The sequence below is a fragment of the Macaca nemestrina genome, chromosome 17 (genome assembly GCF_043159975.1).
Source record: "Macaca nemestrina isolate mMacNem1 chromosome 17, mMacNem.hap1, whole genome shotgun sequence".
Lineage (NCBI taxonomy): Eukaryota > Metazoa > Chordata > Mammalia > Primates > Cercopithecidae > Macaca > Macaca nemestrina.
In genome coordinates, this window is record NC_092141.1 from 13,176,293 (window position 1) to 13,190,968 (window position 14,676).

The window sequence follows — 14,676 nt, forward strand, 5'->3', positions numbered from 1 at the left end:
TTTTTTTTTTTTAATCACAAATTGACATTGCTTTATTAAATGCCTATATAGGTGATCACGTGTTCCCCTTTTTGGCCTGTTAATGTGATGCATTATGTTAATAAGGTGAATTAATATGTGGAACCATGGGATGAAATTTTCTAGGGATGACATATGAGGGAGTGGGTGTCTGGACTCATTCCTTCCCTGACCAGGAAGGGTATGGCAGACCAAGAGTTCACGTGTACCAATTCTTTCTTCCCCGCAGAGATAGAGTTCAACATTACTGGCAATTATGGGAGTCCAGTCCACGTGAACCATAATGCCAACTACAGCTCAATGCCCTCCCCAGACATGGACCCTGCTGACCGGCGCCAGCCCGAGCAGGCCCGCCGGCCCCTCAGCGTCGCCACAGATAATATGATGCTGGAGTTTTACAAAAAGGATGGGTATGAACTGGTATCTCTTTCTCAGCACTGGGGATTGGGGGAGGTGGTAGGGGTGGATGGGTGACACATAAGAAAAACAGAATTATGGGAAAGCTGCACTGACTCTTAGCAGTTTAGGTGACTCGTAGCAATTAAACTGTATCTGCTCTGTCTAGGATGAGTTTCTTTGACTTGCCTCCCTTTAGACCAGAGGTCAGGGTAGCCTTCTTAGCTGACACGGTTGTGATCAGTATTAATTAGTTCTCATCAAAAGAAAGAAAAAATAGTCACTGAGGGGAATTAAAAAAAATACATACACACTTTATTTGGAATCAAAATGTATACATGTAGATCAATTCCAGAATTTGTAGTGGCTTTACTTTGATTATAAATCGGCTCATCTGCATTCTTCAGAAGCATCCTGGCATAAACAATACATTTAATGTAGTTTAACATTCCCAGTTTCAGCCTAAAACTTGAAACAGGCTGAGTGTAAAATCCTTCTAGGTTTTTAAGATGTTTTCCTATCTTTTCATATTAACATCCGTAACTACTTCAATGCAGTTATTAAGAGGCTTGTAAGTACATTCAGTTTAGTTTGCATAGGAACAACCCTGTCCACACTCATGTTAAATTAGTTTATATAATATTGAACTACATAATGATTCCCATAGCAAGAAAGATGGGCGTAAACAGGTTTCATAACAAGCACAGCTGACTCACAGTAAGCACCAGCTCAGCCATGGCAACCAGAGGACGTGGACTAATGAGCGTGTTCAGCAAGCTGCAGGCATCCACGAATACCTCTTACAGGAGGATATTGTGTGGGTCAGGCAAGTCAGTTCAGTAAACTTTGGTTAGAAATTAAAAATTACTACTGTAAAATAAAATTTAGCAACTGCTCCTTTAGGATAGATGAGAGCATAAAGCATTGAATGGGAGTATCGGAAATGCAGATAATAGGAAGTAAGCTAGCTAGAACCTTCCCCTTTCCTGACAGACCACTGGGCAGCCAGAAGGATGTGCTTGAAAGGTCCATGGCCTAAAGGGCACAGGAGGGAAGGCTGAAAATCCAAGAACTGTTAGAGGTGTGTGAATCTTACTTTTCACCCCGCTTCTTTCTGAATGGGAGTTGGTATTGGAGAACTAAAGTTGGCGGACTAGACCTAGGCTTGTTTCCTGGGATGATGGTAAAGCCTTCACAATGGCCAATATTTCTTCTTTGTTACTTCACCTATCAGAGACCATTTGTATGTGGCAGGTGGGAGTTGTTTGTGTGCTCTATGCTGGTGTTTATTGTTCTCCACATGGTGGAGAAAGAAAAAAATGGAAATTCTTAGAAATTCAAATGAGTAGGAAAACATTGCATTCTTTTTTGTTTTGTTTTAAGACAGAGTCTCGGCTGGGCGCGGTGGCTCATGCCTGTAATCCCAGCACTGGGAGGCTGAGGCAGGCGGATCACAAGGTCAGGTGTTCGAAACCAGCCTGACCAACATGGTGAAACTCTGTCTTTACTAAAAATACAAAAATTAGCCGGGCATGGTGGTGCGCATTTGTAATCCCAGCCACTCAGGAGGCTGAGGCAGGGGAATCACATGAACCTGGGAGGCGGAGGTTGCAGTGAGCCAAGATTGTGCCATTGCACTCCAGCCTGGGCAACAGAACAAGACTCCATCTCAAAAAAAAAAAAAAAAGAAAAGAAAAGAAAAAAAAGAGAGTCTCTGTCTGTCACCCAGGCTGGAGTGCAGTGGTGCAATCTTGGCTCACTGCAACCTTGCCTCCTGGTTTCAAGTAATAATTCTCATGCCTCAGCCTTCCAAGTAGCTGGGATTACAGGCAGGAGCCACCATGCCTGGCCAATTTTTGTATTTTTAGTAGAGGTGGGGTTTTGCCATGTTGGCCAGCCTCGTCTCGAACTCCTGACCTCAGGTGTTCCTCGCGCCTCGGCCTCCCAAAGTACTGGGGTCTCAAGTGTGAGCTACTGTATGCCTGGCCTCAGAAAAAATGTCTTTAATCTATAAAAAGGAATATACTTAGAATCTGAGAGAGACAGAGAAAAGTGGAGAGTGCATTGGAATTTGTTTTTAAATCTTATTAACTCAGGTCCTTTGTGAAATCTCTGTAAGCTGAAGGGATGCTCTTGAGGGTAAATTCTGGTCCTGGCTGGGTGATACAGCACTCCTGATATTCCAGGTGTTTCTACATCCAAAATGTGCCCCTCCATCCCTCCTCCATCCTCTCTGCCAGATCTGTTCTGATTCCAGTGCCTCCTGGGTGCACTCCAAATGGCCTCTAAGAGAGAGTTACCACTGCAGGTGCATTGCGGTACTCAGAGTTCACTGGCCCACTATCTGCAGGCAGATGCAAAAACTTGAGCAATATCTTAAGCAGATGCCTTATATCTGATCAAGCTCTCCTGCTTAAGAATTTTGTAAATGATGCGTCCATTCTGTATACTATTCTTATTTAAAGTTGAAACTGCCACCATCTACTTTAAGAGTACAGGAAATTTATTACATAATTTATTGTTGTACGTGAAATAAAATATATGTTTCAAAATGTGTATTAAATGTTAAATTCAGGCTGGGGGCAGTGGCTCACGCCTGTAATCCCAGCATTTTGGGAGGCCGAGGCGGGTGGATCACCTGAGGTCAGGAGTTCGAGACCAGCCTGAACAACATGCAGAAACCCCATCTCTACTAAAAATACAGAATTAGCCCGGTATGGTGGCACATGCCTGTAATCCCAGCTACTCGGAAGGCTGAGGCAGGAAGATCGCTTGAACCTAGGAGGTGGAGGTTACAGTGAGCCAAGATCGTGCCATTGCGTGACAGCCTGGGCAACAAGAGCAAAACTCTGTCTCCAAAAAAAAAAAGTTAAATTCAATGAAGGTCTTACCGGTTTAGGGTGGCTCTCCCTGAGTTGTCTGGGGTAGAGCATCTGTGCGTACGTTTTAAGGAATTGTAGTGAATTATAGAAGATCAGTTCTTCCCTGACCTTAAAGAGAAACCTAAAGTTGTGGGTGTTTGTGGGAGAGGAAAGAAATTTACATCTCTTGAGTCCCTGTGTTATCTTAGTAACATTACGGCAGCTCTCTATATTGGCCCCATTTCTGATCTTTTGAAATCTATGAGATGCATTTTAAGGTCTTCACACTGCTCATCGAAACCCTGACAAATTAAAGCTCATGTTATTGAAGGCTTTTGGCCAAGTTAAAAAAACAGATATATATATGAATTATATATCAATAAAGCAGATACTTATTTAAAAAGAAAATTAGAGGCAGAAAAACTGGGTAAAATTGCAAAGAAATGGTAAGTTCCCCGTCTGTGTCAGTGACACTTTCCTAGGCTGATGGCTGTTATGTCCTAGATGTCATACAAAGCGTCTTACTCCCCTCACAACTCTGGGCTTTGGTCCTGATGCCTTTCTGATTCAAAATGATGCAGGAAGCTGGATTTCTTTAGCAGGGCTTGGGGTCCAATTCAGGAGCTTCTATATACATTTTTCATCATTGTGGTAGGTTAAATAATGCCCATCCACTAAAGAAAAACAGATCTAAAGCCCTGGAAACTATTCATATTTCCTTATTTTGGAAAAAGGTCTTTGCATATGCTCTTGAAATAAGGAGATTGATGATTCTGGATTATCAAGATGGACTCTACATGACATCACGTGCATCCTTATTAAGAGGGAGGCAGAGAGAGATTTTACTGCACACACACAGGAAATGTGAAGATGGAACAGAGAGAAATTTGAAGAGATGGCCACAAGCCAGAGATTGCCAACAGCCACCAGAAGCTAGAAGAGGGAGCAAAGCCTTGCTCCCTTCTTGATTTCCACCTGGTAATACTGACTCTAATTTATTTAGAAAATCAATTTCTGGGCGAGGCGTGGTGGATCATGCCTGTAATCCCAGCACTTTGGGTGGCCAAGGTGGGTGGATCATCGGAGGCCGGGAGTTCAAGACCAGCCTGACCAACATGGAGAAATCCTATCTCTACTAAAAATACAAAATTCGTCAGGCATGGTGGCGCATGCCTGTCATCCTAGCTACTCGGGAGGCTGAGACGGGAGAATCACTTGAACCCAGGAGGCAGAGGTTGCAATGAGCCGAGATAGCACCATTGCACTCCAGTCTGGGCAATAGGAGCGAAACGCCATCTCAAAAAAAAAAAAAGAAAAAGAAAAAAAAGAAAAGAAATTTCCATTGTTTACCAACCTTGTGGTTGGTTCTTGTGATAGCAGCCACAGGGAGCCAGTGCTGTTGTCCACTGCAGCTCCACACCAAGAGCTTTGGTAAAGATGGCAGCAGATGCTTTGATTGTCCTCCCAGAGAGTGTTGGAATCTGAGTGCCCTCCCTTCGAGTCTGAGTTGCTCTGGTGAGTTACTTGACCTAGTAGGATGTGGCAGAGGTGATGTTCTGGGACTGCTGAGGCCAGGTCAGAAGAAGCCTTGTAGATTCTTCCTGGGTCTCTGGGGACAGTCACTCTTGGAGCCCAGTACCATCCTACATAGAAATCCAAGCAGCTCCTTGGAGAGAAATGGAAGTCCTCAACCCTCAAGCCCAGCTGAGCACTGTCCTGACAGCCAGCACAACTCTAAGCTCTGAGAAGGAGTCATCCCGGAGTCTTCAGCCCAAGTCAGACCACCTCTGCCAATGCTGTGTGTGCAGACAGGACAGCCTTGCGCCAATGCTGTGTGCAGACAGGCTGGCCTTACACCAATGCTGTCTGTGCAGACAGGACAGCCTTGCCGAGCCCTGCCAGAACTCTAGACTGGTGATCCAGATAGTCATGCTGAGTTTTAGGGTAGTTTGTTACATAAGAAAGATAGCCAGAACAAGCTTAAAAAAAAAAAAAAAAAGAAAAGAAAATTCTGCAACCCCGTCACCTGTCCCAAATCTCCCCATCTGATTTAAATGTTCTGGCCTGGAATAAGTATGTGATTCTAATGTGCTGGAATTGGGAACCACTGAATAATTTTGCCACTCTGAATAAAGCATTTGGCAATGGTACATTTTTTTTATTATTATTATTTATCAAAACTTTCCTACTTTAGCTATTGAGTGTTGGTGTGATATATAGGATGTCCTAACTCTGCCAGCACTCTGAGCAACAAAGTATTAAATCACCCTATTGTTTTCTGTGCTTTTTAAACTCCTTCTTAGAAAGTTTTGGGTGCAGACTATGTTTTTAGTGTCTTTTTTGTTTGAGTTGTTTTATTGGTTTATAGAATAGTGAAATGTGTGTCTTAGGTCATTAGTCCTAAATAATAAATGAAAGTAACTCTACAGTCCCTTCTATTTCTCTGACAGTGCTAGACTTCCTGGTCAAATCAATTCGTTTTTTCTACCGCCTTCAAAAGAGTTTGCCAAAGTGTCTACACTCTCTTGCTGGTTGGTGAGGGAGCACCCATGGAGCCAGCATTGGGCTTTGGACTCTAAGCATTTATCAGATGCCTCCACTGGCTGCATACCCAAATGAGCCTGGACAAGCTGGGCCAGGACTGTTGAGGGACCCGTGGAGAAGCCCAGAGGCAAGAACAGAAGTGACAGGCTGGGCACAGTGGCTCACGCCTGTAATCCCTGCACTTTGGGAGGCCCAGGTGGGCGGATCACTTGAGGTCAGGAGTTCTAGACCAGTCTGGCCAACATGGTGAAACCTCATCTCTACTAAAAATACCAAAGAAATTAGCTGGGCGTGGTGGCAGATGCCTGTAATCCCAGCTACTCGGGAGGCTGGGGCAGGAGAATTGCTTGAACCTAGGAGGCAGAGGAGGTTGCAGTGAGCCAAGATCACACCACTGCAGTCCAGCCTGGGCGATAGAGTGAGACTCCATCTCAAGAAAACAGAATAGAAGTGACATGGTTAATGTGTCCTCCTCCCTAGCATCATGTCCCTCCCTTCCCGATAGCTGTCGGATAGCTACCATCTTCCCCTTCTCTCCTCTCCTCTCTGTCTCCACGCTCTACAAGATGCCCATCTGAGACTTCAGTAGCCCACTGCCCACTCCCTACCTCCGTGTTTCCTCAGTACCTTCCTCCCTACTGCCTGTTTTCTTCTTTCTGGCTCTGGCCCCTGCTCCCGCACTTGCCCTGCTGGCTTGTCTATCTGTTCTGTTGCCCCTGCTTAGTTCTAGCCTCTCATAGCCTGAAACCCACGGATGACAAGGCCCTGAGAGCATCTGTGAAGCTGCCCCACAGACCCCATCAGATCCCGATGGGCCGGCGATCTGCCATGGAGATCCAGCTACCTCAGGCCTTGATTCTCAGAAGACCAACAGCATACAGCTCCTCTTTGCAGGCCTGAAACCCGACGCACCTACAGCCATTACACTTGCTCCAGCATGGTCTGATCCTCAGGCGTTCTCTACCAGAGCCAGTTGACAGCAACCCAGAAGGTCTATGGGATATTTACACCAGGGCCAGCAGCCTCCCTTGAGCTCTGTTTAGTGGGTAGCCCATTCTCAGACTGTCCTTGAGAGTTGCACTGCAAAGGGCTTGTCCCACTCCGGTGGATTTTTAATCTAGATGTTCAGTAATTTGGAAAAGGCACCCTTGGTTGAGAGAGTTCTAGAATAATTCAAGCTGTGCCTTATGGTATACCAGTTTCCACTGGTGGTTGGTTATATTATGAGTGGGGAGGAGGGTGGAATCTGATGTGTAATAAGTTCCTGAAACACCTGATCAACACATTGAAGCCAGTTTCTTTAGTGTATGACTTCTTAGAGTCTTTAACACACTGTTACAAGCCATAGACCTCCACAGGGGGCTGCGGCATGCATCATTTCCCAAATTTAGTAGATCACAAAACCTGAGATAAACTGCACCAGTGCCCCAAGGGACTTGTTTTTGCAATTGCAGACATGGATGTCCTGTGTCAATCCTGTGGTGGAGAGATGAACACCACATTAAAATCCCTGAGGCCAGGTGCAATGACTCACACCTGTAATCCCAGCACTACAGGAGGCTGAGACAGGAGGATTGCTTGAGGCCAGGAGTTCAAGACCAATCTGGGCAACATAGCGAGACATCATCTATATAAACAATTTTTTTTTTTTTTTTTTTTGAGACGGAGTCTCGCTCTGTCGCCCAGGCTGGAGTGCAGTGGCGTGATCTCCGCTCACTGCAAGCTCCACCTCCCGGGTTCACGCCATTCTTCTCCTGCCTCAGCCTCCCGAGTAGCTGGGACTACAGGCGCCCACCGCCACGCCCGGCTAATTTTTTGTATTTTTAGTAGAGACGGGGTTTCACCGTGTTAGCCAGGATGGTCTCGAGCTCCTGAGATCTCCTGACCTCGTGATCCACCCTCCTCGGCCTCCCGAAGTGCTGAGATTACAGGCGTGAGCCACCACGCCCGACCTATACAAGCAATTTTTAAAAATTAGCCAGGCGTGGTGGCACGCACCTATAGTCCCAGCTACTCAGAAGGCTGAGACGGGTGAATCCCTTGAGCCTGGGAAGTGGAGGCTGCAGAGAGCTGTGATAGCGCCACTGCACTCCAACATGGGTAACATAGTGACACGCTGTCTCAAAAAAAAAAAAAAAAAAAAAAAATCCCTGAAAGAGATTATGTCATGGATAAGTAATGCAATAATTTTAGTTGAGAGCCTGAACCTATGATAAGACAAACTTACCTAGAAAGTCATCTGCGTATGAATATGGAAAATGTGACTCCTGTTTTGGGTTAGGGTTGTCTACATGGAGAGGGATGTTTTTGGTCCAGGCTCCTTATCAGCCTTCTCCCTTGGAGTTAGACATTGTCGGATGCTGGGCAAGTCTGAAATGTTGTCAGAGGACTTGGCCTTTACATGTACCAGAGAGGATAAGGTACTTGGTTGCTACTTACTCCCAGAAAAGCTGGAAAATACTGAATTCAGGCCTCACTGGGTGCGTGTAGGCCAGGCTAAGTCTTACGAGCTTTGAGTCTCCTTTTCATTCACCTTCACTGTCCAGGACATCATCTGCTGACCCTGTGGTTCCCTGCCACAGTTCATCTTACAGCCCCTGAATATGCATGTCTACAATGGGTGTTTGAGAAGCTTCTGCGGATATCTGGAAAACTACCAGGGTTCCCTGCCCCCTCTTTCTTGGCCGGCCTGTGCCAAATGTCACTGATCTCTAGAACAAAAACCAAAACCTTCCAAATCTCTATAGACTCGAACACTTCACAGCCATATATTGGCTGACACCTTCCCTAGCTAGGATTCTTCCTGACCGGGAGTCAAAAACAGCACTGCAGATGTCTGTTCTTCAGAGGTCTGTTCTGCTAACCCCAGACAACTCAGCTAGAATGATCCACAGCAAAATTCTGCCTGGCGATAAGTGTATTCTACCTATAGATACCTATTCTTCTTGGAGCTGGGATCTTCCAAATTTTATATATTTTTTTGGCTTATTTTTCTCCTTTTTTTTCCCCCTCTTCTTCCTTCTCCTCCTCCTCCCTACTCTGCCTTTTTTTTTTTTTTTTTTTTTGCTGGGGCAGGTCTTTGTTTCTCTTTAATTTTTATAAGGTCTCCATCCAGGATGCGTCAATGGCTGAATAATGGCCAGGGTTAGACTTCGGAGTGTGAATCAGAAGATCCTGATCCACAGCTCTTTTTGCTTTTTTTTTTTTTCGGGGATAAGAGTCTTGCTCAGTTACCCAGGCTGGTCTCAAACTCCTGGACTTAATGATCCTCCCACCTCAGCCTCCCGAATAGCATAACCCATAACTTTTAGTGGGCAGAGACGCAATAGAATGTCATACACGGTGGTTGCAATGTCTGGAACTGAATTTGTCCACGCTCCCCTCCTGCCTCAATTCCTCAACAAAGACAGGCTTATTCTGACCTCTGCCATCATGGAGTGCCTGGGAAGGCATTTTTCTTACATGGTTTCCTTGCTTTCCCCATCACAATACCGGTGACCTTCTCATTTGGAGTAAAAGGCATGACCCCATTTTCTAAGTTCATGGGGCTTAGAAGTGAGCAGACACAATCTTCCACCGGTTTACCCTTAGCTGCTCTAGTTGACCGCTGAGCACCTCCTCACCAACACATCACTTCATTGCTTCCCTCTTGCACCCTGAGCCGTCGTTCCACTGGTCCCGGGCCTGATCCTTTCCCTATGTGGTCTACGAGGTTGTAGACTTTAAAAGAAGCATGCCATTTCATCTCTAGCATCAAGGAGCCATTTATAGCTCTTCTCTTTCTACTTGTCCCTGCTTACACTGTGTGAAAATAATAACCCTATAAGCAGAGTCTGAGCATTAGAATCAGGCTCTCTCTGAGTTCAACTCCTGGTTACTCAACTCTGAATGCCTCAGTTTCTTCATATGCAAAATGGGGAAATCATGGTAAGCACCAACTTGAGTCATTCTGAGCATTAAATGAAATAGTGCTTACGAAGTGTTTAGAATAAAGCTCAGCACATGGTAAATGTTAGCTGTTCTTTTTTTTTTTTTTTTTTTTTTTTTTGAGACAGAGTCTCGCTCGGTCGGCCAGGCTGGAGTGCAGTGGCTGGATCTCAGCTCACTGCAAGCTCCGCCTCCCTGGTTCACGCCATTCTCCTGCCTCAGCCTCCCGAGTAGCTGGGACTACAGGCGCCCACCACCTCGCCCCACTAGTTTTTTGTATTTTTTAGTAGAGACGGGGTTTCACCGTGTTAGCCAGGATGGTCTCAATCTCCTGACCTCGTGATCCACCCGTCTTGGCCTCCCAAAGTGCTGGGATTACAGGCTTGAGCCACCACGCCCGGCCTGTTAGCTGTTCTTAGTACAGGAAGCAGAGTTTTTAGTGACATCCTATGTTTTTAAGGTGGCAACATGGCAGAGCCCACTGACAAGGTGTCCCGATCAAGCCTTTTCCTTGCCACCTCAGGTGCTTGAATGTTTTTATCTGTCTCCACCTTACCATGAGCAACCGAGCTAATTCTACAAGCACGAAATATACAAACACCAAGGGCTTAGGGACAAAGCACAAAATATCCTAACAGCCAAGGACAGCTGACCGTTGCAGGAGGCTCCCCAGGAGGTAGAAAATCCTGTGTAAGCAGGAAATGCTATGATAATTCCAGGCTGAGCCTCCTGCGCCCTAGTGTATTTTGTTTTCCAAAGAACTTTACAGACAAGATAACTCCTGCCTCCTTTACTGCCCCAATGACCTGGGTTGGGCGGTAAGACTTAGAAGGGTTTGCAGGCATCCCCTCTTTGTTTGTTCCTTAAACCTGCAATCATCTAAGTAGGCTTTTAGCATCCCCTATTCTGAAACCCAAATTGGCTCATCCAACTCAGCAGAGCCCTGCAAGACTAAGAAACCTAGGGAAACGGGACTGATAATAACCTCCAGTCCCCATTTTTTGTTCCCTGTTCTATTTCTTTTTCTTTTTCTTTTCTTCTTTTTTTTTTTTGAGACAGAATTTCACACTGTAGTCCAGACTGGAGTGCAGTGGCGCAATCTCGGCTCACTGCAAGCTCCGCCTCCCGGGTTCACGCCATTCTCCTGCCTCAGCGTCCCGAGTAGCTGGGGCTACGGGCACCCACCACCACGCCCGGCTAATGTTTTGTATTTTTAGTAGAGATGGGGTTTCACCGTGTTAGCCAGGATGGTCTCGATCTCCTGACCTCGTGATCTGCCCGCCTCGGCCTCCCAAAGTGCTGGGATTACAAGTGTGAGCCACCGCGCCTGGCCTCCCTGCTCTATTTCTATCAGAGAACTCACCCCAAACATCTTTTCATGTTTAGGGTCACTGTTAGGAACGGAAGAAATCCGATGGGAAACCCCATAAATCTGGGTGACATGAGCCAGATGGGGTCTTCCCAGCATCTCTGTCATGCTGTGCCTGAATCAGTAGAGTGTCCTCTTCCCCTCTTTATCAACATATTTTAGACTTGTGTTCATTCTGTTTCTTTCTCTGAGGAGATTCTTAAAAACGAGTCATATGTGCTTGGTACCTATAAGCACAAAGCATTATCACTGACACTACATCTTACTGATTTCTTAGTCAGGGCTAAGGGCTTTATGGCCACAGTTTCATTGGCTCCTTACAACAAATCGAAAGAAGAGAAGCATATTATTCCATTTTACAAAGGATGATTGGAGGATAATCTGATAGAACTCCTCCATATTATAGAGTTAGTCATTGGAAAATCTAGGATTCATACCCAAATTCTCTGCTTTCAAAGCCCTACTGCCCTGAGCCGGAGAGGGTGCGGAGTCACCACGTTATACCCAAAAAACCCAAGCCAGATACTAGGCCTTTATATTCCCTCCATCAAGATGTCATCCGATTCTCTGAATCTCCAGCTTGTCCGCACCATAAAACACCATTGGCTTAGCTAGCTAGACCCTGTTACAACCCACTGTATGACCGACCACTCAGCTTCTGCCACCAGGTCATGGTGCAAGGCCATGCTAAATATAGCTCAGCACTCAATAATTGATTAACTGTCTTCATGGAAATGCCAGAAACAGGAAGGGAGGTATTAGCTCCATTCTATGGACGAAGAGAGAGCTCTACTGAGTCAGCGAATGGTTAACTGGGACTAGAGACCCAGGTCATTCCAGAACCGATTCCGTGATACTGTCTCATGAAAAATACCCACGTGTGCATTATGATAAATCCTATGCAAATATAAGACGCTGGCAGGGAGGGAAGATGGTTCTCCAGTGGGACTACCTAGCCAAAGTGAGGACTTGTCACCTGACTCACGCCCCGTGCATCCCAGTGATGAGCGGTGACCACTCTGGATTCCCTGCCCCTTGTCGTCTTACTCTAAAAGAGAGCAGTGGTCCAGCCTGGGTAATGTGGCGAAACTCATCGCTAAAAAAATTACAAAAATTAACCAGGCGTGGTGGCATGTGCCTGTAGTCCAAGCTACTCGGGAGGCTGAGATGAGAGGATCATTTGAACCCGAGAAGCTGGGGCTGCAGTGAGCCATGATCATGCCACTGCACTCCAGCCTGGGTGACAGAGCAAGACCCTGTCTCAAAAAAAAAAAAAAAAGAAGGAAAGAAAAAGAAAAAAGAGAAGAGAAGAAGAGAAAAGAAGAAAGAAAAGAAGAAAAGAAGCAGTGGAGAAAATCATCTCAGGTTCCATTCCCCAGATGCTGTAGGCTCCCTACCTCCTACCACCAGGAGTCACAGAAAAGCCGGAAGGAGGGCTTGTGCCTCCTGCTTATTGATTTCTAAACCCTGCGCTTCACATTCTTGCTGGCCTGTGGCTTCTTGCTTCCACCTTGATTCAACTATAAAGGGATTGAAAAGCCAAATTGTTCTCAGTTTTCAGCAGAAGCATGGGAAATCTTTGCCATCTAGACTGTCCTTAGGTATCCATGCAGGGATGTCTGCTGGAGTCAGATACGTTTTATTAATTCCACTTCTATGTTGCTCCTTTCTTAAGAAACAGCAGCGGTGCCTTGATTCTGGCTACTGTTTCTTTATGCAATAAGACAATGAACAGAAGCTTGTGAACTGCTGATACAACCTTTTGGTTGGATCCCCCCGTCTGTGAGTAGATTCTCCTTCTTGGCGGCACACTGAGCAGTTTTATTATGTCTGTCTTCAGGTTGAGTTTTATCTAGACATTTGAACATTTACATATACCATCTTGCTTTGGAAGGCAAATGCACTTTTAGGCTTCCAAGAGCGTTGCTGCTACCTTTGTGATTGATTTACTGTGTAAAGATTTATATTGCTGTCTGAAAATGTCAGTGAACATTTGATGTGAATTCACAGTGAACATCTGATGCTCCCTCTTATGACAAAGTCATTTCAGCTGGGAAAGTCGTGATTGCATATGGCACTGTAGCCTCTTTGCAAGAGGAGAAGTAGCATGTTGAACTCATATTTCTCAGCTGCTGAAGTTTTGCCAGTGTTATTTAGCAAGTCTCACCCAGTACCTACCCCATGCCCACCTGACACCTCCCCTTGGTAAACCAGAAGATCACCAAGGAGGCTGATGTCTGAGATTCCTGATGCTAGAAGGTACTGTTGGGGAAATAGAAGGTACCCCCCACCAACTCTGACCCAGACCTTCTCACCAGGTGGAAAACCTTTTACAAGTAGAAGAGAAAGGGGCAAGGAGGAGAAGATGGGGTAGGACTTAACATTTTTAGGGCTCCTTGTGCTGGTCACCGTGTGAAACATCTCACTTGCCTGCAATCCTCACCAACCATTGCAACTAAGTGGTATCAGTTCCGTTCCCCAAAAGGAATGTTAAGCTCTTTGTTCTTTTCATTCCCATACATTCTGAAGCCTGCAGACCACAGTTCGCTGATCCTCGGCAGCCTGCTTTAAATACCAGGGGATGCAACCAGACTCCGTCCCAGAGTTTCAAGTGGCCTCCAAAAGCATTTCTGGATATCCTGTAGGAAGTGTTTGTTTATTGGTAGAAGGTTCGCAGACCCCAGATGACTTTGGAAACTATTGGGTCCAGGAAGGAGACATCCCTCCCCTTTCCCTCCATCCCTGGTGCCTCCTTGAAGCCATCCAGCAGAGATGAGCAATAATAGCAATGGTACTAGACATGAGAAGGTGGTCCTAGAAAGGAAGGGGATCAGGAAGCCATTCCCATCCCACTGTGAGTTTGGTTTCAGCATCACTCCCCATATTTCCGTAAAGCACCTAAATCCCACCATCCTACCTGCTACAACCAGATCTCCTTACTTGAACTTTTGGTGTTATTAAATCTTGTTGCACCTCTACAAGGTAAATATGACCTTTCTAGGTGAGCAGGACTTCATGGTGTAATAGTTTTGTGCTTCTGACTAGTGTAGGTGACCATTTGGCAGGGAGGAGGTGAGAGTGAGCACATTGTAGCCCTCATACACCTATTCCTCTGTGCAGATACGTGATAGAGACAAATGCTCGTTGGGAGTGTATGTTTTCTCTCTGAATGAATGAATGTCTCTCCCTTAATGCTAGAAATGTGAGCCCTTACCTTAGTCAATGAAACCTTGGCTGAGGATGACAGCAGCAGTACCTCCTAGACCAGAGGAAAGGGAACTAACCACCTTCTAGTCTGTGTAACTTAGAAGTGAGTGGATAAGGCCGGGCGTGGTGGATCACACCTGTAATCCCAGCACTTTGGGAGGCCGAGGCGAGTGGATCACCTGAGGTCAGGAGTTCGAGACCAGCCTGGCCAAGATGGTGAAACGCCGTCTCTACTAAAAAAACAAAAATTACCTGGGTGTGGTGGCAGGTGCCTGTAATCCCAGCTACTCGGGAGACTGAGGCAGGAGAATCGCTTGAACCCAGGAGGCAGAGGTTGCAGTGAGTGGAGATCGC

The 14,676-nt window shown here is 45.9% G+C and overlaps 1 protein-coding gene across 5 annotated transcripts in view; it reads left to right on the plus strand.

Annotated features, from left to right (window-relative positions):
* LOC105473538 (Rho GTPase activating protein 44) overlaps window positions 1-14,676 on the plus strand; it is a 203,353-nt gene that overhangs the window by 169,513 nt on the left and 19,164 nt on the right. For all 5 annotated transcript variants that reach the window (XM_071082365.1, XM_071082363.1, XM_071082366.1 and 2 more), the window contains one exon: window positions 248-428. In XM_071082365.1, the coding sequence (XP_070938466.1) occupies window positions 248-428 (181 nt within the window). The remainder of the gene's footprint in view (window positions 1-247; window positions 429-14,676) is intronic.